General features: G+C 41.0%; 2 protein-coding genes across 3 annotated transcripts; one reads left to right on the top strand and one right to left on the bottom strand.

Annotated features, from left to right (window-relative positions):
* Positions 1–256: 256 nt before the first annotated feature.
* rnf208 (ring finger protein 208) lies at positions 257–18,487 on the top strand. Of its 2 annotated transcripts, none has more exons than XM_087843645.1 (2): positions 257–1,072; positions 16,319–18,487. In XM_087843645.1, the coding sequence occupies exon 2, from the start codon at positions 17,342–17,344 to the stop codon at positions 18,116–18,118; it is 777 nt and encodes a 258-aa protein (XP_087699771.1). In that variant the 5' UTR covers positions 257–1,072; positions 16,319–17,341; the 3' UTR covers positions 18,119–18,487. The 2 variants fall into 2 exon arrangements, with proteins under 2 accessions (XP_087699771.1, XP_006788854.1); XM_006788791.3 differs by having other exon boundaries at positions 257–1,076.
* Positions 18,488–20,342: 1,855 nt separating this feature from the next.
* Positions 20,343–23,889, bottom strand: LOC118454060 (uncharacterized). The gene is made up of 6 exons (XM_035907031.2): positions 23,217–23,889; positions 21,530–21,691; positions 21,114–21,288; positions 20,903–20,985; positions 20,695–20,792; positions 20,343–20,494 (listed from the first exon to the last, which is right to left on the bottom strand). The coding sequence occupies exons 1-6, from the start codon at positions 23,826–23,828 to the stop codon at positions 20,413–20,415; spliced, it is 1,212 nt and encodes a 403-aa protein (XP_035762924.2). The 5' UTR covers positions 23,829–23,889; the 3' UTR covers positions 20,343–20,412.
* Between the last annotated feature and the right edge of the window lie 248 nt (positions 23,890–24,137).

Genomic DNA, 24,137 nt, shown 5'->3' with positions numbered 1-24,137 from the left:
AGCTTCCTGTGCCCAGCTGGTGCACTGAACCATTCATTTGAGTCTGTGCATGTAAAGTATGATTCATAGCTTCTGGTGCTTTCATATCTGAAAAGGCCGCGTGTGCGCCTGTGTGTAAATATGCGTTTGTGTGCTTAGATGGGGGTATGAGAGTGGGGGTGGGAGTGTGGTTCTGCTCCTCATTGGCTGATTTTTTTTCTCTCTGACAACCAGAAAACGTGATGCTGGCTGCAGAGGCACTGCAGTGTGTGCTGCAGCGAGAGAGTGAACAAGAGGAAAAGAGAGGCCTGTGTGTGTGTGTGTGTGTGTGTGTGTGTGTGTGTGTGTGTGTGTGTGTCTGAAAGAGAGAGAGAGAGAAAAGGGGGTAGGCAGGCAAAATAAGCCACATGCATAAGGAGGGAGCCAGAAGCACAGAGAGAGAGTGTATATGTGTGAAAACACTGCGCATGTGTGACTGTGAGGTGCACTGACGGGAGCAGACGGAGGAGGAGAAAGAGCAGCGATGAACGGCAGTGGAGCCAAGAGGAGAGAGAACAGCAGGGGAGACGGAAGGGAGGAGAAGTGAGGTTTACCTGAAAATCAGAAGAAAGGAAGGAAGAAAGAAAGGGAAGGAGACATATGAGAGTCACAGCACAGAAGCTTATATCAGTGCACAGAATGAGCTGTATCATCTGAAGGAGGAAGAGGAAAAAAGGGATGGAGAAAAGGATACCGGAGGGAGACGTTCGGCCACAGCTCATAGGAGAAGAAACAGGGTTAGTGGAGTGAAGGACGAAAGGTTCCAGAGAAACGAAACAAGGGATGTGGAGGTCGATGAAAGCAGCCCAGAGACGTGATGTATCCACCTAGCAGCAGCTTCCTCCATCTTACTTCCCCGTTGATGCCTCCCTTCGCTGCTGCTAGTCGCTGATGCTTCTAGAAGAAGACTGAGAGGAGAGAGAGCGTCCTCCCTCGAACAAAGAGACCACACGGTTTGGTTTTACCTTCACGGAACGAAAGATATCACAGCAAAAACAGAAAGACAGGAACGTGGTGGCGAGACAGGACTGAAACAAGACAACTGCGTAGACAGGTAGGTGAGGCTCGGTGTATGCTTCATGGTGAAGACGCTCAGGTTTTTGCTCTGTGTTGCTCCTCGGATTATCTGTGTGACCTGTACATTTAGGCTCTGAGAGGTGTGGCTCGTGTATGTTGCGTTCATAGCAACATACACACTTTTTGTTTTTTGTCTTTGTGCTTGAATGAAATAGACAGGCTTTGTTTTATTTTTTTTATTTATTTTTTTGCTTTGTTACATTAAGCTGGGATTTGTGTGAGTGTTGCATCATGGCCATCCGTTCTGCAGACACACACACCCACCTGGATGTATGAATGGAGACACACGTGTGTGTCTGCAGAATGGGACCTGCACCTGCCTGCGTATTTATCTGCACGGAGCACAAACAAACATTGTCTGGAAACTGTGAACAGAGCCTGAGCATGTGTGAGTTTGCGTGTTAACAGTATATTCAGGTTTTCCTGTCTCTGGTTTTGACATTTGACAGACCTCTGCGTGGATGGACAACGGGGGCAGGACAGGAGGAGGGAGGGTAGTGGTAGCAGGGATGGGGCAGGAACGCACTGTTCTGTAGCTGTCAGCATCTCCGTATTGGCCATACATTGGCGCCGCAGTGAGAAAGCGGTACACCACCATGCTGTGATTGCATAACTGCTGCTCCCGAACGCACCCCTCCCACATGCAACCAGCACACTGAAGCGAGCCCATCTCACACAGTCCGAACATTTTGGCCAACGCACATTAGTCCCTCCGGAGCATCATCAGTGCCATCAGCCTTAAACATGTGCCGAGACAGCCTCTTTAAAGAGAAAAAAAAATCAATTGCCTCAGTCAATCGAGCCACTGTTGTTGAAGAGCTTACACCCCCCCCCTAATAATTCTTGTATAAGGTCTGTGTGAGGCATGAGACATTCAGGTTGTTGCTTTTATTTTGCTGCCTGTGTGCGGCTCTGCCATGTTGCTGTGGGAGCTACACAGATGAGAACAAAGAGCACTTGGCTGTAATAAATTGTGAGGGAAAATGGCCGATGTCTGCCATGAATGGCAGCGTGCTTAATTATTAAAAACAACACCTCGCCGCTCATGCACTGAGCACTCTGTGCCCATCTAAAAACACAAACATCAGACTGCATTCAGCCAGTCAGTCAGCTGACTGTAAACATGACAGATGGATGGTTACAAACATGTGCCTAAAAATCCAGCAAATAACAGAAAGATGTATTTAAATGCTGTCATTTAAATTTTATTAGCTTGACAGCACTTTATTGGATTATCAATGAATGAGTGTCCAAAGCCAGGAAATTAGACATCTATATGTCGCATATAATGGGGTTGAAATAATAAGAAAAACAGAAATGTAAACAGGAGAAAAGCTCAGTTGTCTTTATAAATTAGCAACCACAATTTGATTCCAATTGTAAAATAAACCACAGGAGTAACTCATCCTTTCGAATCAGCAACTCCATGATTTGCAGAGAAAAGCTGCAGCCAGCAAACATACAGTAAATCTGGGGATTTGCCCTCAGTGCCCGCTAAGGTCACCACACGTTATGCAATCAAAATAGAGCACAATATTTCACACGGGTCCGACTGGAAAGTTTGTTTGTTTGGCTTTTTTTTACCAGCCGGGGTACGAATGTGGATGCAAATTTCAACATAGCTGGCATACTTGACATACTACTGGTATGAGGTGTCGGGGCACAATGACCCAATCCTCTGCTCTCTCCATCCGGACAGATATATGGGAGACAGAAACGGTGACGGACAGATTTTCACTGAGAAAATGAGACAGACAGACATGGAGACTCGCGCATCGTCTCTATGACTCATTCAGAACATGGTGCCCTTCTCCTGCACTCCGATGTGCACAGGTGGAATCTATCCACTGTGATCAGGAGGACCAGAGCAGAGCGCTACGTAAATGTGTGTTAATAAATCCACCACTAAGTATACGAGACGTTTAAAAATCCTAATTTTAGCGGCAGTTATCAGCCAGTTATCTGGTTTGTTTGTGTGTCCAGGAATGTAAAGGGTGGTGCCCTGTACGTGATGGGGAGTATGCTGGTGAGAATGTGCTGTGTGTGTGTGTGTGTGTGTGTGTGTGTGTGTGTGTGTGTGTGTGTGTGTGTGTGTGTGTGTGTGTGTGTGTGTGTGTGTGTGTGTACTTGTTTTCATGACATCTTAGGACAATTTTATGATAACACACTCACAAAATGAGGACGCTCAGAAAAATGAGGACATTTTTGAGGTCCTCATTTTTCTGAGCCTTCTAAAGTGTTCTAGAGGCTCCCAACATGCTCCCAAACCAAAAATCTCGAAAGTCCTGAAACATCACAATTTTATGAAAAAGTGTGTTTAAGTGTGTTTAGCGTTTTTCCTCATTTTCAGTTTTCGCACCTACTGGCCAGTTTTGGAACTTAACACACTTTAAACACACTTTCAGTGACGTCACTCTGCGAGTCCTCATATTGTAGGTGTGTCAGACACAATAACACATTTGACCCAGGTTATACCCTTCTGGGGCTTAGCGGACACATGCGTGGACAGCACCTTTTAGCTCTTATGTCCACAGTCGTATTCAATGTTGAAATGGAGGTGAACTTTATTTGAATCATTCGTGGAATAATAACAGATAAGATTTGAGGCTTCTAAAAATTGTTCGTTCAAACCTTGCCAATTAAACAATCATTCTAACACATATCAAAAACTTTTCCCATTTTTATACATTTTAGGGTGAGCTATAAGCAAGGGTAACAACAGTTAAATCAGGCAAATCTTGACAAAAATGAAGGTTTTTAGATTCAGTTATCAGTGCCTGCACATCTTGGTTTTTTTTGTTGTTGACAAAATGTCTCGAAATATAAAGTTTCAACATTTGTCTAATTATATTACTATTAATTAATGAGTCTTACTTCTCAAGATCAATGCACAAATTTTCTGACCTTCACTATGCAGAATGATGTGTGTGCAGATTTTGACCCTTGAAGAGTTTATATTAATCTGCATTAATATAATTGCATCTGCAATCTGCAGTTGAACTTGGAGATTCCTGCCGCTGTCATCTGATTCAGTATGATCATCAGGCTCAGTCTCGACTCTGTGTATCTACAAGAATTGATGAAAAAAGTCAACACTTCATTATATTTTAAATTCAACTTACCTTATACTTTTTACAATATAGTATAAAATGCATATTGCTTCTTTAAAAACTAATAACACACTATTAAAAACTGCAGAATGCACAATTCCAGCTTCATTTAGTAATTAAATTAGTAAATAAAAGTGAGTAATTAAGTCACTTAATTAACTAAGCAACTGTAAATGTCACAGTATGCAGCAGTACAATTCAATTTCAATTCAATTTTATTTATATAGCGCCAAATCACAAAAAAAAAGTCGCCTCAAGGCCCTTCATAGGTACAGAGAAAAACCCAACAATCATATGACCACCTATGAGCAAGCACTTTGGCAACAGTGGGAAGGAAAAACTCCCTTTTAACAGGAAGAAACCTCTGGCAGAACCAGGCTCAGGGAGGGGCGGCCATCTGTTGCAACCAGTTGGGGTGAGAGAAGGAAAACAGGATGAAAGACATGCTGTGGAAGAGAGACAGAGGTTAATAACAGATATGATTCAATGCAGAGAGGTCTATTAACACATACTGAGTTATAAAGGTGACTGGAAAGGAAAAACTCAATGCATCATGGGAATTCCCAGCAGCCTACGTCTATTGCAGCATAACTAAGGGAGGATTCAGGGTCACCTGGTCCAGCCCTAACTATATGCTTTAGCAAAAAGGAAAGTTTTAAGCCTAATCTTGAAAGTAGAGATAGTGTCTGTCTCCTGAATCCAGGCTGCCGGGGGATTCCCATGATGCACTGAGTTTTTTCCTTTCCAGTCACCTTTCTCACTCACTATGTGTTAATAGACCTCTCTGCACTGAATCATACTTATTAGTTATTAATCCACAGCATGTCTTATTAATCCACAGCATGGCTTACAAAAGTATTCGGCCCCCTTGAACTTTCCCACATTTTGTCACATTACAGCCACAAACATGAATCAATTTTATTGGAATTCCACGTGAAAGACCAATACAAAGTGGTGTACACGTGAGAAGTGGAACGAAAATCATACATGATTCCAAACATTTTTTACAAATAAATAACTGAAAACTGGGGTGTGCGTAATTATTCAGCCCCCCGAGTCAATACTTTGTAGAACCACCTTTTGCTGCAATTGGATTCCATTAAAATTGATTCATGTTTGTGGCAGTAATGTGACAAAATGTGGAAAAGGGGGACGAATACATTTGCAAGCCACTGTAAGTACACAGAGAGATAATGAGGGGATGAGGAACAGCTGGGACAAATCAGACCTAACAAGACAAGGGGAAACAAAACTAGACACACTGGATATAGGAAAAGGACTTTCACAATAAAACAGACATAACAAGGGTAATCTAATAAACAAATGAACTTAGCTAACCTAAAGAACTTATAAATAAACATCGACATCCAAACAAACTAAAACTTAAAACGCTGGGTCAACAGACCCAGGAAAGTGACAGTAAAATCATTTATTATACACATTATACTTATTTTCTTAAATTGCTTATCTATTATCTGTATTTTCACCTGGGGGTCTAGGGGTGCTGCTCTTCTTTTCATAACAAATTAGGACATGTTTATGATAACACACTGACAATATCAAGACAAATTTGGCCTTACTCCATCAGTGAACAGCATGCCCATGCTAACTTAAACTAGACCAGCAAGCTAACCACATGTGTACCAAGTGTTACTTAACAATAGGTACCAAACAAATTAACGGAACGAAATTAACTGTAACAGCAGTTTGCAAAACATTGTGACAGTTCTCAAGTGTTCCTACCTCAAATACAGCACGTGTTGCTGTGTTTTTGATGTTAAATGGACGAGGAGAGTCCGTGGCTGGTGAGAGGATGCAGCATTTTGTCAGTGGAGCATAGAACGACGTCTGTGATTGGTCAACAAGTGAGTAAAGCTGCATCTGATTGTTCGAAAGCCTCAACCAAAGAGCTGCTGGTCACGGCAAGATACCAACTCGCTTGAGCTCTGCGTGAACGGCACATCCGGGACCTTCAGCACTCAGGAGAGATTTATCTTGACGTATGTATTTACCTTTGATATCCATGATTCGACGCACACTTCGCAAGGTAAAGTTGTATGTTTAACAAGCTAATTAACGTTAGTTAAACGGAATTAAAACAATGCACAATCGATTTGAACAAACTGAAAGTGGTGAATGATGATAAATGTTAAAAAATTACTTAAGATTTATCTTCAACAATAGATATTAGAAGTTAAATTTAACTGTTCTTAAATTCCCACTGGAGTTAAAGGGACCTGCGGCCTAGCATGTGCTCTGCATCTTCAACTGCAGAAACAGTCAGCCTAAGCTCTTTTTAAGTGTAGCTAACTGCAACACACATTTTTTTCAACACAAGATATGTTTGGGGGGATTTAAATGATAATATTAATGTTTTCGTATTTAGCACAAATCAATAGTATTATAGTTATTCGCTCACGGTCTGGGTTTCTGGCCCAGCGTTTCTGACTTTAATTCTAAAGTTTTTGAGTTTCTTATGTTTGGTGGTGGGTTAGCTGACTTTGGCATAACGTTATTAACATCGTTTTAAGGAATTTATGTTAGGGCTGTATATTACCACGTTTGTATTTTCATGCCATGTTTCCTGTTTTATTTTGAAAGAGTCTGTTGTGTTCAGTTCATTAATCTCACTTCCCTGTTGTGTCAATAGAATCATTTGTGCGAGCTACTACCCTGCTGTCCCTCCATCCTGTCTCAACCTCCAACAGGAAAATAGAAGTCCTCATATGGTAGGACCAGTGATTGTAGTGTGTGTTACATTGTCCTCATATTGTTTTAAGCTGTGAAGGACATGAGTGTGTTTAAGTAGAAGTCCTCATATGGTAGGACCAGTGATTGTAGTGTGTGTGTTACACTGTCCTCATATTGTTGGGTAGCAGAACTGTACGGTGTTAAGTTTCTATAGAATCTGGTATAAGGAAGTCAGATCCTTCTGTAATAATATTCACTGATACAAATATGATCTGTAGTTAATTATCTAGTCGGGATTTACAGTACAGAATGTTTCTGACGTTATATTGTTGTCTTTTGTTGCAGACACCAAGTGCTGAGGTCCTGTCTCAACCTCCTTCAGACCAATTGGTGAGTGACATACCCACTTCATTCTTCCAACAGGTTACACATTATTTTTTTGTATTTGGTATCAAGTATATGTGTCAGTTGGGCCTAGTGCATAAATGAAATGCACTTTGATTGTATTAAAACAATCAGTTTGAGTCAAAGTTAACCAAAATCAACATTAGCATTAGGAGAAAGTAATTGTCTATACCATTTGTTAGTCCAAACTTTCCCTTAAAGCATCAGCTTGATCTTTATTCTGACTACATTTGATATTTTTGTCCTTTTACACATGTTTTTGTCCATTTAACCTCCCACTGATCAGTTTACATGATTTAATTTCTGGGGAAATAGATGGCTTTACATCAGTGTTGGGTTTAGAGCTTTTATTGACAACAGCAGGAGAAGTAAGAAGTCAGGAACATGAACTCTACATGTGTTCAGTCGTCATGTCCTCATATTGTTTTAAGCTGTGAAGGACATGAGTGTGTTTCAGTTGCCTTCCTCATGTGGTGGGACCAGTGATTGTAATGTGTGTTACATTGTCCTCATATTGTTTTAAGCTGTGAAGGACATGAGTGTGTTTAAGTAGAAGTCCTCATATGGTAGGACCAGTGATTGTAGTGTGTGTGTTACACTGTCCTCATATTGTTGGGTAGCAGAACTGTACAGTGTTAAGTTTCTATAGAATCTGGTATAAGGAAGTCAGATCCTTCTGTAATAATGTTCACTCATACAAATATGATCTGTAGTTAATTATCTAGTCGGGTAGCAGAACTGAATGTTTCTGACATTATATTGTTGTCTTTTGTTGCAGACACCAAGTGCTGAGGTCCTGTCTCAACTTTGTACAGACCAATTGGTGAGTGACATACCCACTTCATTCTTCCAACAGGTTACACATTATTTTTTTGTATTTGGTATCAAGTATATGTGTCAGTTGGGCCTAGTGCATAAATGAAATGCACTTTGATTGTATTAAAACAATCAGTTTGAGTCAAAGTTAACCAAAATCAACATTAGCATTAGGAGAAAGTAATTGTCTATACCATTTGTTAGTCCAAACTTTCCCTTAAAGCATCAGCTTGATCTTTATTCTGACTACATTTGATATTTTTGTCCTTTTACACATGTTTTTGTCCATTTAACCTCCCACTGATCAGTTTACATGATTTAATTTCTGGGGAAATAGATGGCTTTACATCAGTGTTGGGTTTAGAGCTTTTATTGACAACAGCAGGAGAAGTAAGAAGTCAGGAACATGAACTCTACATGTGTTCAGTCGTCATGTCCTCATATTGTTTTAAGCTGTGAAGGACATGAGTGTGTTTCAGTTGCCTTCCTCATGTGGTGGGACCAGTGATTGTAATGTGTGTTACATTGTCCTCATATTGTTTTAAGCTGTGAAGGACATGAGTGTGTTTAAGTAGAAGTCCTCATATGGTAGGACCAGTGATTGTAGTGTGTGTGTTACACTGTCCTCATATTGTTGGGTAGCAGAACTGTACAGTGTTAAGTTTCTATAGAATCTGGTATAAGGAAGTCAGATCCTTCTGTAATAATGTTCACTCATACAAATATGATCTGTAGTTAATTATCTAGTCGGGTAGCAGAACTGAATGTTTCTGACATTATATTGTTGTCTTTTGTTGCAGACACCAAGTGCTGAGGTCCTGTCTCAACTTTGTACAGACCAATTGGTGAGTGACATACCCACTTCATTCTTCCAACAGGTTACACATTATTTTTTTGTATTTGGTATCAAGTATATGTGTCAGTTGGGCCTAGTGCATAAATGAAATGCACTTTGATTGTATTAAAACAATCAGTTTGAGTCAAAGTTAACCAAAATCAACATTAGCATTAGGAGAAAGTAATTGTCTATACCATTTGTTAGTCCAAACTTTCCCTTAAAGCATCAGCTTGATCTTTATTCTGACTACATTTGATATTTTTGTCCTTTTACACATGTTTTTGTCCATTTAACCTCCCACTGATCAGTTTACATGATTTAATTTCTGGGGAAATAGATGGCTTTACATCAGTGTTGGGTTTAGAGCTTTTATTGACAACAGCAGGAGAAGTAAGAAGTCAGGAACATGAACTCTACATGTGTTCAGTCGTCATGTCCTCATATTGTTTTAAGCTGTGAAGGACATGAGTGTGTTTCAGTTGCCTTCCTCATGTGGTGGGACCAGTGATTGTAATGTGTGTTACATTGTCCTCATATTGTTTTAAGCTGTGAAGGACATGAGTGTGTTTAAGTAGAAGTCCTCATATGGTAGGACCAGTGATTGTAGTGTGTGTGTTACACTGTCCTCATATTGTTGGGTAGCAGAACTGTACAGTGTTAAGTTTCTATATAATCTGGTATAAGGAAGTCAGATCCTTCTGTAATAATGTTCACTCATACAAATATGATCTGTAGTTAATTATCTAGTCGGGTAGCAGAACTGAATGTTTCTGACATTATATTGTTGTCTTTTGTTGCAGACACCAAGTGCTGAGGTCCTGTCTCAACTTTGTACAGACCAATTGGTGAGTGACATACCCACTTCATTCTTCCAACAGGTTACACATTATTTTTTTGTATTTGGTATCAAGTATATGTGTCAGTTGGGCCTAGTGCATAAATGAAATGCACTTTGATTGTATTAAAACAATCAGTTTGAGTCAAAGTTAACCAAAATCAACATTAGTATTAGGAGAAAGTAATTGTCTATACCATTTGTTAGTCCAAACTTTCCCTTAAAGCATCAGCTTGATCTTTATTCTGACTACATTTGATATTTTTGTCCTTTTACACATGTTTTTGTCCATTTAACCTCCCGCTGATCAGTTTACATGATTTAATTTCTGGGGAAATAGATGGCTTTACATCAGTGTTGGGTTTAGAGCTTTTATTGACAACAGCAGGAGAAGTAAGAAGTCAGGAACATGAACTCTACATGTGTTCAGTCGTCATGTCCTCATATTGTTTTAAGCTGTGAAGGACATGAGTGTGTTTCAGTTGCCTTCCTCATGTGGTGGGACCAGTGATTGTAATGTGTGTTACATTGTCCTCATATTGTTTTAAGCTGTGAAGGACATGAGTGTGTTTAAGTAGAAGTCCTCATATGGTAGGACCAGTGATTGTAGTGTGTGTGTTACACTGTCCTCATATTGTTGGGTAGCAGAACTGTACAGTGTTAAGTTTCTATAGAATCTGGTATAAGGAAGTCAGATCCTTCTGTAATAATGTTCACTCATACAAATATGATCTGTAGTTAATTATCTAGTCGGGTAGCAGAACTGAATGTTTCTGACATTATATTGTTGTCTTTTGTTGCAGACACCAAGTGCTGAGGTCCTGTCTCAACTTTGTACAGACCAATTGGTGAGTGACATACCCACTTCATTCTTCCAACAGGTTACACATTATATTTTTGTATTTGGTATCAAGTATATGTGTCAGTTGGGCCTAGTGCATAAATGAAATGCACTTTGATTGTATTAAAACAATCAGTTTGAGTCAAAGTTAACCAAAATCAACATTAGCATTAGGAGAAAGTAATTGTCTATACCATTTGTTAGTCCAAACTTTCCCTTAAAGCATCAGCTTGATCTTTATTCTGACTACATTTGATATTTTTGTCCTTTTACACATGTTTTTGTCCATTTAACCTCCCACTGATCAGTTTACATGATTTAATTTCTGGGGAAATAGATGGCTTTACATCAGTGTTGGGTTTAGAGCTTTTATTGACAACAGCAGGAGAAGTAAGAAGTCAGGAACATGAACTCTACATGTGTTCAGTCGTCATGTCCTCATATTGTTTTAAGCTGTGAAGGACACGAGTGTGTTTAAGTAGAAGTCCTCATATGGTAGGACCAGTGATTGTAGTGTGTGTGTTACATTGTCCTCATATTGTTTTAAGCTGTGAAGGACATGAGGACATGGGCCCTCTGACCACCACCAGTAGGCAACGGGTGAAGTGTCTTGCCCAAGGACACAATGACCAAGACTGTCGGAGCCGGGGCTCGAACCGGCAATCTTCCGATTACAACTCTTGAGCCCCTTAGCCCCTTAATTTTAGAATTACACACTGCCCAACGCTGACTTTTCCTACAATGCAGAGAAAAAAGCAAACAGACCTATTGCATGCATTGATTCTCATATTTCACTGTTACTTTTCAAAGGCTCAAGGACCAAGTATTCTGGGGTTCCAAGCCACACGCTTTACTCAGCTGCCCTGGACAACATGAAGGGCACCTCTGCCTCAATCACCCTGGACAACAAAAACATTAGCAACACTTCACCAAGAAGGGGTAAACGCACCCAAATACAAAATGTTTTAGCTGAATATACTTGTGATCAAAGGACAAGTTTATTGTTTTCAGACATGACACTATTGAGAGCTTTTATCATAAATCCTTTCATCTCATTTGATTCCCAGCAGAACACAGCACTTCAAATGGTTCATTCCAAGCATCCTTAAAGGAGCAATAAGCAATATCTTTTCACTGCTAGGTGTGCTGTTGTGCACTGCCTGTAAACCAAACCAAAGTCTATGGCTGGAGATCAACACAGAGAGAGGGATTATGACTTCATGCTGTACTCCAGATGTAATTACTCCTCTAGTTCTTCACATAGCCATTTTTAATTCCTTCAACCTAAGTATGATGAATTGTGCTTATTGCTCCTTTAAAGTGCTCCAGTAGAAAGTAAGGTTTAAGAACATTTTGCATTCACATTAAGATATTTTCTTTTGTTTCCATTTATGACAGCTGGGAAGGTGAGAATCAAGTGGACAAATGATGAAGTGAAGGTTGCTGAGCGGCACGTTTCACTTCATAACAAGCTGCAAAGTACCAGGTAAAAAGGAATGTGACTGCTGCCTCCAAGCAGAGCCGGCAGCTCTGAAAGGCAGAGACTGGGTTCTCATAAGGTACTACATCCACAACAGGATCATAGCATTAAAAGAAAGATGCAAGAAAAAAAGAAACAAGCAAGAGAGATACTTTGTTACTTCCACAGTTATGTCAGTATTGCAGTTTTCTGTATTGCATTGTTCTTACTCATAAATCTGTGTTTTATGCTGGGTGCTTTTTGCAATTAAATGATAAGAAAGGCAGATAATGTTCCACGTTTTTATTCACATGAACATTCACTACAAAATGAATTAATGCATTACAATATTAAGACTTAAAAAGTAGACTGACCACATTTGACCTATGTCTTTTTTTAAGTCTCTACACAGCTCAGATTTACTGTTTTATTAACACATAAATGTCTGATATTTCTGTCAGAAGTTACCCGACTGGTGAGCATTACTATTGTGCATCCATGCCTATTATATTGTAATCTCAAAAGGAGCCAAGCTAAAAATACAGAACCTACCCTTACCTGGTCCTTATAAGTCATGTATACTTGAAAATTATGTGTTTCCATGGGCTTCACAATTCACCTAAACATGAAATATCAGTGTGTGACCTTATGGTACTCATAAGTCACATAAACCTGACAGTGTCCTCACAAGTAGCAGTAAATTCAGGTTTGACCAAAATTTAGCCCTAGCCAAAATCTCAACAGATGGGCGTGTTCCTGGAAGCATGGGTCAAACCTTTTGTGATTCCCATGCCTCTAGGACCTTCGGAAAGGCACGTTCCCATTTGTCACATTTTTGTCATACGTGCTGATATATCACGAAAACACGTATGTGTGTGTGTGTGTGTGTGTGTGTGTGTGTCAGAAATGTGAATGCAGCTCTGTGTGTCTTCTAATGGTATGAGGAATGTGCAGCTGAGGCAGCCTCCTCTAACATCTCTGTGGTCAGCTCTCCTTTTCCTCCTCGTGCTTGTGATGATGAGGCCAAATGCCTGCCATGATTTCATTAGTGTAATAATTCCTGTGCAGGAAGATCCAGCTATGTACACACACAAACACACACAAACAGTGTCAAAGCTGTGTAGGGCAGTTTGCACTGTTAATATGGTGTCTTGGTAGAAGATGAGCTCCTTACATAACCGCAGAGAGCTCCGTTGGTTAGGAGGAGGCTGCGCCAAGGCTGGCCCATCAGCAAGCAATCTGCATCCGTTATCAGCCCTTTTCGTAACACTGTCACCAAATTAGAGGGTAATTTTAGCTTCTTCTACTCCCTCAGGCTCAAAGGATTCTTATGCAGTCTAGATACTTTATCAAATTGACCCTTGCCATTGTCAGACAGAGTTATTTTTACAAGCTCTGTCTAGACATGAAAGATCTTTTTTGATTAATAATCATTTGATCCAAATAGAAATTTCAGACTTTTAGATAATGATATTATTTGTGCTGCTGTGGTGCATAGTAGTAGTTGTTGTTGTTGTTTTCAACTTTTTAAGGCTCTACTACAGATTTTGTGTTTTAAGCTACATTTGGTGAAAACGTAGATAAGACTATAAGATTAGAGAAAAAAAAACTTGTCTAAGTAAAATGCAGTCTAAAATGGACAAAACGAGATTTAAAGTAGACCTATTAAATTATTTACTTTTGCTCATACAGTATATATGCTACATTAGTGTCTATTCATGTCAAACATAGCTGAAGTTTTAAATAATAAGTACAAATGATCCCTGTGAATGATGAGCTCAGGGCTCAGGCTGCTGTGAACTTTTGTTTCAGGTTGTTTTTCTGTTAGTGGCTCTGTATAATGTCAAAGAAAGGGCACATTCTAAATATGGTCATGTTAAGCACACTGCTTTCACTGCTAGCAAATCAGCTCCACCCACCTGCTGCTGGAGAGGGGCAGAGGGGCCACCAGTCAAAAGAAGGGCCTAAAGTGACAGCGGCATTAAAGTGAAGCCCAGATGGTTCATTTCGGCACCTTCTTTTTTGCTTTCTTTTGATAAATATATGTATATAATGCCTCCGCACAACAACACTCATTCCAAGGTGCTTTGTATTATAAGACGAAGACGCTGCAGTATTAGAGAAAGAGTCCCACTAACTTGGTGACAGTAGGGAGGAATGATATCTGATAGAAGCTAGCTCATGGAGGTACATCTGCTTTAACTGGGGTGGGTGGGTAAGAGCACAGAGAGAGACAGAGGATCAGTGAATAATAAAGAATAATAATAAAGAAGGATTATTTTAAACTTTGAATCATGTAAAGCTACTGTCACAACATCCAAACATTAAAACATGAAGCTGGAAATTAGCAAAGCATCAGAGACATGATCGAAGAATAAAGTATAGAAAGCAAAAAACTTGGTCTTTGTACCTGACCTTAAATATACTGAATCCATGAAATAAGTTTGATATCTAGTTTGATATCTAGTAGAAAAATTGTACAAATATTTTCTCTTTAACAAAGGTTTTATGCCAATTATTAAACGAATTGTGAAATCGGTTAAACGTGTCCCACAGCATTAACATCGTCTAAAAGTAGGCGCAAATAAAAGTCTGTAAACTATATCATATACATTCTTGTTGTTTATCTCTTTGAGATATCCCACGTAACTATTTTTTGAAAGAATCAAGGATTTTAAATGAAAATGAGATGGCACTTTGTCTTAATTGCCAACACCACCGAGCCATGTGAAATGTACAAATTTTATTAATGTCGATTGTGTGCGCAAGAGGATGAGAAAGGCTGTTTTTGGGAGGAGTGTTGTGGCATTGCAGTGTTGGATGATGGTGTAATTGTGAATGATGTTTGCCCACACCTATGCCTGTGTGCAAGTATGACAAGAGATTAATAGAGAGCAGGTAAATGGGAGAAACAAAGCCTAAAATGACTTGCTGCAGAGTAATGAGCTAAAGACTTCCGCCATCTGCGTACATCTTCCTCATTCAGCGTGAATCTGCAGCAGGGGTTGGGGGCAGGAAACCACTGAGAAGTGAATAGATAAACAACCCAGAAATAGAAACCAGGACCTGCACTGTGCTCTCTCTCTCTGTCTTTTTTTTCCTCCTCGCCATGTAGGTCACCTCCTCTGCTCATTTTTTTCCCTCTCTCTCTAATGAATCATCACCGCTGACAGCCACGCGGAGAATGAAAGATGTGTCATCCTCCCTCTTCTGCTTTTCGACAGCTTTTGTTTTGGTCAAGCTAAAAAAAAAATCGGTGCATTTGTTCTTTCTCGCAAAAAACCCACACGCGGTATGACACAAGCTCCCCATTGCTTGATTGTAACCTGTTCCCACGCGTGTTGGAGTCGGACTGACGCAGCTCAGATGATGGCTGGGTGTTGACAGGAAGCAGGAGGAGTGACAAGAGTAGGCCTGAAACTTGTGGCACAATCACCTGCTCTAACCACACGGTGTAGCAAGCTGTGACTTAAAATACATGTCAGTTACATTTACTGGGGGTGGGGTTGCACCCAGTTCCCAGCACCGTTTACTTTATGTAGAAGATATAGGTACACGGCTAGTGTTTTTGAAGGCTGCGAGAAGATTTTAGAGGTGATTGCTTTGCTTGGGGTGGCACAAATGTTCAGTTTATCTTTAAACTTGTCATGTAAGCCTAAAATAAGAAGGCAAAAATAAAAAATACATTTGATGAAATCCCCCTGGTCAAGATTATCAGCACTATGTTGAGGCACTTCATGACTCGGTGCTTCTTCAGTCCTTGCTGCAGTGTTAGAACATTTCAGATACATACCAGAACATTAGTGCAGTCTACTACACTGAATGATAGAGGCTCAAAAGAATAAAGAAAGGCATACACTGAGTGGTAACTTTGTTAGGCTCATTCCAGGCCCTGTGTTTGTGATTCTTTCGCCATTGCACATTAGATATCAGCACGATCTTCAGACCTGGCAGCGTGCTGATTGTGTTTAGTCACAGGAAGGCATGCTCCCTGTGCTGTGCCCCAGAGCGTCTGGAAACATGATATTTATCTGTCTTTGTAGCGACTCACCTGAGCCAAATTTCAAGATGCAGAAGGAAGTAGGACCATTTTTTTACCCCTTAATGAACTGTTGTGATATCCTCTGTCATCAGATTCCGGTCGTTCACACGCACATATTTGGCACCATTTTAGAGAAAGCAACCAATGCTAAAACTATTTTCTTTTTCTTTTTCTTTCTGATCACAGGTGGATGGACCAAAGGAATCTGGTTCTTGGACTGAGGCACCAAACTGTTACCACTCTTTCTGCTTAGCTGGGACGACTATCTGAAAGTCCAAATAAACCACCCTACACTCCCACCTCTGAGGAATTCAGGAGCCTTGGAGATTTAAGGAGTCATTGCAACAGCTTTTTTTCTTCTTTTTTTTATGGCACCTTCCAATAAAAGGCCTCCTCGCTACTTCTTATCACTGAGCCAGTTCAATTCAACTTTATTTATATAGCGCCAAATCACAACAACAGTTGCCTCAAGGCGCTTACTGCAAGGGTCACACAGGGTCAGCTGACCAACCTGGACCAAGAATTTATTCTTTCGTTCTCACACACTCAAGTTGATGTGTAACACATCCGCAGCCAAAAACAGGAAGCTAAGCAGTGGGGCTGAGCAAGAAACATATTTAAAGCCTTAGCAGGGCACAGGATATCGTTTCAGACAATACCTCGTGGACCTTTCTGAACTGCCTGTAATCCAACCCTCCACTAAACCTGTACTGTATGTGTACATGTGAGAATCTGTGTGCATATGAGATTATTTATCAGTGTTTATCTCTGTGCTGAGCAGTTCTTGTGAGTGAATAGCCATCAGAGACAGCACAGAACCATCAGCATAAGTGAGTTAAAACAGCAACAACAAAAAAAAAACTACCTTTAAGTAGTCAACACTGGTCCGATACTGTAAGCTGGACTGTTAAGTCATCTGTACATATTAGCTGTGACAGAATAAGAGCTACAGATTGTGGTGCTCTGGCAAAGCTCTCCTATCTGTCTCCACCTCATAAAGACTCAGGCTGACAACAGTGCCCACCAAGGGGAGGGTGTGGGGGATCTCTGAGGGAAACATGGAGGGAACCATCCGTCCCCATGTACCCTCTAATGGCTGACTTCAAAAAAGGAGTCTAATCTTTTTTGCCCTCGCACAGAACCAGGCAGAGTTGTCTAGCGCTGATAAGAGCCATAGCTCCTCTCTTTCCCACCTCCAAAACCGTGCGAATGTCCTGCCTCAGGCGTCAGCCCGTGACCATCCCGATGGACACCGTCAAGATCATCCAGTCTGAGAAGTTTCCCAGAGAGTGTCCTGTGCCCGTCACCCAGCCACGCTATGCCCCGCCCCCCAGAGTGGCGTGGGACGGTGGAGGTGAGGGCGAGATCATCGTCAACCAGGCCTGCAGCGACCTAACTCTGGACATAGCAGGGTCTCCCAGGCCGATGGTGTCCCCCCCGGCCCCTGTGATGCGCAGGGAACAGAGCTTCCTGGCGCAGCGAAAAACCAGTGCCAATGAAATCTGCTACCACCAGTTCCACTACAAGATGGACGACGTCATAGTCAACCAGTACGTGCTACGTTCCTCCTCCACCTCCTCCTCCTCTTCTTCCTCTTCCTCCTCGGGACCCGTAATGCCCTGCGAGCCCCTGGATTGCCCTACCTGCGGCCACACATACAACTTCGCCGGGAAGCGGCCGCGCATCCTCTCCTGCCTGCACTCGGTGTGCGAGGAATGCCTGCAGATCCTCTACGAGTCGTGTCCCAAGTACAAGTTCATCTCCTGCCCCACGTGTCGCCGCGAGACAGTGCTGTTCACTGACTATGGCCTGGCTGCTCTGGCCATCAACACCAGCATCCTGAGCCGCTTGCCCTCTGACCCCAACGGGCCCGTGCAGTGGGGCGGGGACGCCGACCGCAGCTGCTACCAGACTGTGCGTCAGTACTGCCAGTCAGCCTGCACCTGCCAGATTGCCAACCCCTTGTCTTCCTGTGGCATCATGTAGACAAGGACGACACTGCAGGCATGACTTGATGCTGCTTGACCACCGCCACCACCACCACCACTCCTCGTCTATAAGCTCTGCCTGTTCTGCCAATTCCCCCCTTCACTCACACATACAGTAAATAAAGCCCTCCATAGATGTTATCTATATATATTTAATAGCACAGATGGATGCTGTGTGGGACTAATGGATGCCGGTGGTTCAATAAATAGTAAATAAATGTATTTTATGTATGGACTGGAATCCTGTTCACCCTCTCTCGTTTGGTTGGACGTGTTTGTCTTTGTTGACATCTCTTTACATGGGAATGCCTGGGGAGGTCCATCTCCCCCAACCTAGGTGAATAAAGATTATCTAAATGAGAAAAAGTACCTCTGTGTGGCCTGCACTTGTTGGGTGGGAATCATAGGGTACTCACAATACTGACTTTTAAGTAAAAAAAAAAAAGAATGCTAAACGATTTTCTTACAGCATTCAGATGAAAACCCCAAAATTGGATTAAAAAGTGTAAAATGTTTGATAAGCAAGGAAATTTTAAAGGCAGTTTTAGCCCATGAAACCCTTAAATTGAATAGTTAAAGTTTCTAAGTAGTGAAAATCTATTTACTTCAAATCTGAAATAGCTGATTCATTAAGTTCAACAGTCCAACAGCAACTGATGAACAATACATTTGGCAGTTCGTTAAAATCTTCCACATACTGTAATGAGTTGGTTCAAGTCTGTTCTGAGTTTCATAAAAACTTACTGGACGGTTTATTAGGTATACCATGTTAGTACTGGTTTGGACCACCCTTTATTCTTTGTGGTACAGATTCAACAAAGTGGTGTAAACTTTTCTCTGAGATTTTGTTCCATTTAACATGATACCATCACATAGCTGCTAAAAATTTGTCAGCTGCACATCCACGAGCTTTTTATCTCTAAAAGTGTTCTACTGGAATGAGATCAGGAGTCTGGAGGCCAATCCCTTGAGGTGGTCTGAGATTTGGGACATGGCTCATTATCCGGCTGGAAGCAGCCATCAAAAGATAGGTACACCGTGGTCATAAGGGGATGGACAGCAATAATACTCAGGTGGGTTGTATTGTATTTCTGTAACAATACAGAAAAAACACTATTACACCGACACCAAAAGCCTGAACCAGTCATACAAGTGAAGATGGATCCATGTTTTCATGTTGATTATACCAAATTCTGACCCTACCATCTGAGGGTTGTGGAAGAAATCCAGAGTCATCAGACCAGGAAACATTTTTCCAGTGGTCTGTAGTAAATTTGCTTCAAGGTTCCATATGTTGTATGTTCAGAGATGCTCTTTGGCACACCTTGGTATTAATATGTTGTTGTTTATCTTGTCTTCCTATGAGGCCATTCTTGTTTGACTTGTAAAATCAACAGGCCATATCCTTTGGTCAGAGAACTGCTGACCACTGGATATTTTCTCTTTACTCTCTGTAAACTCTGGAGATGTTTGTGCTGAAAAATCCTAGTAGATCAGCACTTTCTGAAATACTCAGACCAGCCTATCTGGCACTAACAACAACACCATGCACGTAAGTCACTTAAATCACCTTTCTTCCCCATTCTTCTGCTGCTTGGTTTGAGCTTCAGCAGGTCGTCTTGACCATGTTTACGTGCCTGAATGCAGTCCGTTGCTGCCATGTGATTAACTGATAAGAAATGAATAAGTTGAGTCTATGAAAAGGTGTAGCTAAGTGGTCACTGAGTGTAACCTTTGAACTCCTGATGATTAAAAATTCTAAATAATAAGAAGGGAAAAAAGCAACATTGTTTAAACTGCACGGTCTAAGGTAGGTTTTCACATTAAGCAGAAACTCTGTGTTATGTAATCATGGTTCTTCTTATAGACATGAACAACATGAACTTTGTGTTGTCAAATTACAAGAAGACAAAACTCTGGAACTTCTGTGAAGTATTTTCATCATTCCTTTATTTGACATTTGCAGTATAGCCTGCTTTGATTGTTAAAAACAGTAACGTAGGACATTTTTGTTGTGCTAATTGTAAATAATGAGAGAACCACTTAACCATTTACTTCCCAGTCAAATAAACAGTATTGAAATTGCCTTTATTTGTCAATATAAATTTTTAAAAAGCAAGTAAACTTTTTATGCAGCACACTGGTGCATAAAGGTATTCATCCCTTTATGCACCAGTGTGCTGCGTAAAAAGTAGTTTTTGAAAGCAGTTAAAGTGCTTGTAGTTTTGCAGAAAAGCCTTTTCTCCTCAGAATCTCTAACATCGAAACATCAACCCAGACACTCTGGTCCATTTATACAGTTTTGTCTTTCCTCTTGAACAGCTGGCTCAGCCTTCGACGGGTCGAGTTTTTCTCAGATGGCTGCATCTGTTGGCTTTAAAAAATTCATTAGAAAGAGATGAAACGAGTCAATGTCAGAAAGTGGAGGTTGCGTTTCATGAAAAAACGAACAAAATGTTCAAGAGGAGCAGATGCATCATCTGAAAATCAACACCAAAAATCTCACCAAAGCCTCCTTATCGATGATCCATGACCTGTGGACCACTGCATCAGTGTATAAATAACACAACTCACCTCCTTTTATATGAAGCATTAAACCCCTCTCTTCTCAAGGACAGGAGTTTTTTCCTCCAGCTCATTATAGGTTTTTTTGTCTCCTCCTCTGTGGATTCCTGAAGAGGAAAAGAAGATTAAGAGTACATTAATAAAATAACATATTTCTTATCACTTATAATTCATGATATACACATGTATTTTTTCTTATTTATTTCTGATGTTCTACCTGATTTTCTTGGTCTTCCTCAAGCTCCTCCAGCAGGTCATGTGTACTCATGTGCTGCCCTCTCCAGCCTGCATTCACTTTTTCTGCAGCAGGAACAAAAATAAGGTTTCATGATCACAGAAAGTACACATTCTATTCAACAAATGGACAGAAATACAACCACAAGAAGTAATCAGGCTTTTTTAAAAACAACAGTAGGATGATAACTCACTTAAATGCATCATGGAAAGAGTTGTATCTGAAGCTGATCTCTGCCGAAAATGTCCGTATTTCCGCTGCTTGGGTTCGCTGCTAACATGCTCTGCGTTTACTGTATCTTCAAGGCTTTGACAAGTGGTTAAGTCCTTCTCTGCAGTTACAGAGTCAGTCTGACAGATGTCAGGAGTCTAAAAGAAAAAAAAGTGAGCTTTTTAAATCATATAGGTCTCCAGATTGCAGGATAATTTGTCATCACTAATCTGACAAACTTGTGTCAGTTTTATTACCTGTTGAAACTGTTACGAGTTCTTAACTGTGAGACATCATAGAGCCTTGAGGGGACTGTTGTTGTGATTTGGCGCTATATACATAAAATTGAATTGGACTGAACTGAATTGAATTCATACATTAAGAAATGAATGACGTTACCTGGCTCACTTTGAAGACTTTGTGTTCCACGAGGACGTCTGCCTCCATCTGTAGCGCTCGGTTTTCCATCTGCTGTCTTGCAATATCTTCTAGCTTCTGACACACCTGCTCCAGGTAGATGAACCCAGGACTCAGTTCTTTTATCTCATTGCAACCAAAGCCCTGCAAATGTCAAAGAGCAAATCAAATGTTAACATAAAAATCCTGCTGTTTTGTTACAAATACACTTCACACATGCAAGGAAATTTTGTGCAGATATTACTTCTGGGAGTGGGAAACTCTTCCATGATTCCCCTTTTTTAAAATTTAGCACCACTATGAAACAGACCTGTTTAAAACATCTCAACACTTTATTTTAAAAAAACCCCAACAACAACTGGATTTTCTGTCCCGCAACCCCCTGCAAACTTGATTACAAGCTGTGAAGCCAACATTTGCACATGCCAGAAGTTTGAGTCAGTACCTTTTATTAAAATAGGTGTCAAAAGATGAAACAGCTGCGGCAGTCATGCTATCAACCTTTTCATTTTACATTATAATGCTTCCTCTTGGCCACGAGGCAGAGTGGCTAACTGCCAGCAGAACTGGCTCTGACAGTTCCTGTCAGAGTTAAACTGATTAGCCTGCAGTTCTGCCGATTAACGAAAATCCCACTTTTTGTGCAAAATGTATGCGATTCTCTGCAAAGTTTTTACATAGCGCCTTCTTAGGGACCTAATTTCACCATGGCTGTGGTGTTTGGAGCTTATTGAGTGTGTTAGCATGTTAAATGAAGCAATATATCATATTACTTTTTCAAGTTATTAAGTTCAGATGAGTTGAGATGAAAACCTAACAATGGAAATCACAACCTGTTTAGTTAGAATATCCACATTCATCTGACTGACACATTCATACGCATCTGATTGCATGTAATTACAAAAGTATATAGTTATGTAGATGTGACTACTTGGCATTAAGTAGCTTCCTTGTATTGCATTACCCAAAGCTATTTAAGCTTGGCTAAACGAATACAAGAACAAACTTATGACACACACCCAGTGGCTAAAAACAAAGCATTGTGAACTAAATGCATTCAAATGGGTCAGGTAATCCAGTTGTTTCTTCACCTTTGTGCACTGTCAGCGTGAACTGGTTTTCACATTTTTTGAGAATTGAATCCATTCATCTCAATCTCGTACACCCAAAATAATTTTCCAAAACAAAGACATTTTTCTGCCCTCTGATTAACGAAATATGTCTCACATTCTGAAAAAAAAAAAAGACCCACAGACTTCTCCCCACATGCCCTATATCCATTCTTCACATGCCTGCTAACTGGGCAGACTGGTTTATGAGCCCATGCGCAGACGACGGTCTTGTGTTTGTTGAAAGAGATCTCGTCTGATTAATGACATGCAAGCCTTACTTTGAATATGAAAGCAGCTTTCTGTGTTGCAACCCTCCAGGAAAAAGTGGAGGGCCTGTTAAACCTCTTGTACAGTCTATCAACCGTTCCTCTAATGTCTGGCTTGTGCCGTGCAAGATGGTACATGTAACCATGACTAAATTATGTCATCCCGAAACTGGCCCCAGAAAAGCACAAACAGAAACCAAAAACAAGATTAAAGTGATAGAGTATTACTATGGAAAAAACACAAAATCTTAAGAGATTTAAAGCTTGGTTCATGATAGAATAGCATCTCACCTCTGATGTCCGCCTGTTACTAATCATAGACTGAGTCCGTCTGCACATTTCTGACATTGGCTGAATGGAAACAGGTGGACTGACTGTCCTTCTTCCATCAAGTTTGTCTGATCTTTGACCTCTTACTAACTCCGATGTGTGCCGTTTGATCGGAAAAGACGTTTGAGGTCGCCGACTGAGCATTTCTTCTGGTGTCAGGGGCTTTGAGTTGCCCTTTGAATACATAGAATCAGTCCTTTGTAACGCTTGCTCTAATTTAAGGTGTGAGGTAGTAGAGTCTTTCTGAGTGCTGCTGGAACATAGAAGCGGGGATGAAGAAGGGCAGCTGGTGGGCTTGGGAGAGGAGAACACAGGAGACAGCGATGTTAATGCTGGAGTGAGATCTTCTCCTTCTATTTCTGTTGAGGCAAAGGACGATGTAGCACGAAAACATGTGTCACAGCTGGCCGTCTCCACTCCAGAGTCCACTGATTCTGAGCGCCCGTTTGTTTCCATCTCTGAGGAAGGCGTTGGAGGGTCTTTAGCATTGCGCTGAAACCACTCTGAGTCGGGACTTGTGTCATCAGTTACCCAAGTCTCCATGAGGTTTCCAAAGCTCTTGTACAGATTCATGCTCGTTTCGTCCCTTGCACCTGTGCTGCCAGGCTGAAAGAGGAAAATAAGTGAGGCACCAGCTCAGACAACCCACGCAGTCATTTGTAGAGATGAACTAGAATTCACAACATGCCTTCTGATTCGCCTGTGCGCCTTCACCACGCCCATCCCGGTCACAGCTTGCAGCTGCATGTTGATACCTGCTCCTTCCTCGCTAATTACTTGGAAAAGAAGGTGACTCAGATGCAATGCAGCTGAAATGTTGCATTTGTCCTCACACCTGTAACAACATCCAGAAAATGACATGAGCAAGCCTCAGCATGGCCA

The sequence above is a fragment of the Neolamprologus brichardi genome, chromosome 7 (assembly GCF_056152115.1).
Source record: "Neolamprologus brichardi isolate AB-2024 chromosome 7, ASM5615211v1, whole genome shotgun sequence".
In the NCBI taxonomy this organism is placed as follows: domain Eukaryota; kingdom Metazoa; phylum Chordata; class Actinopteri; order Cichliformes; family Cichlidae; genus Neolamprologus; species Neolamprologus brichardi.
Note: the sequence above shows the minus strand (reverse complement) of the source record. Positions and strands in the feature narration are given on the sequence as shown.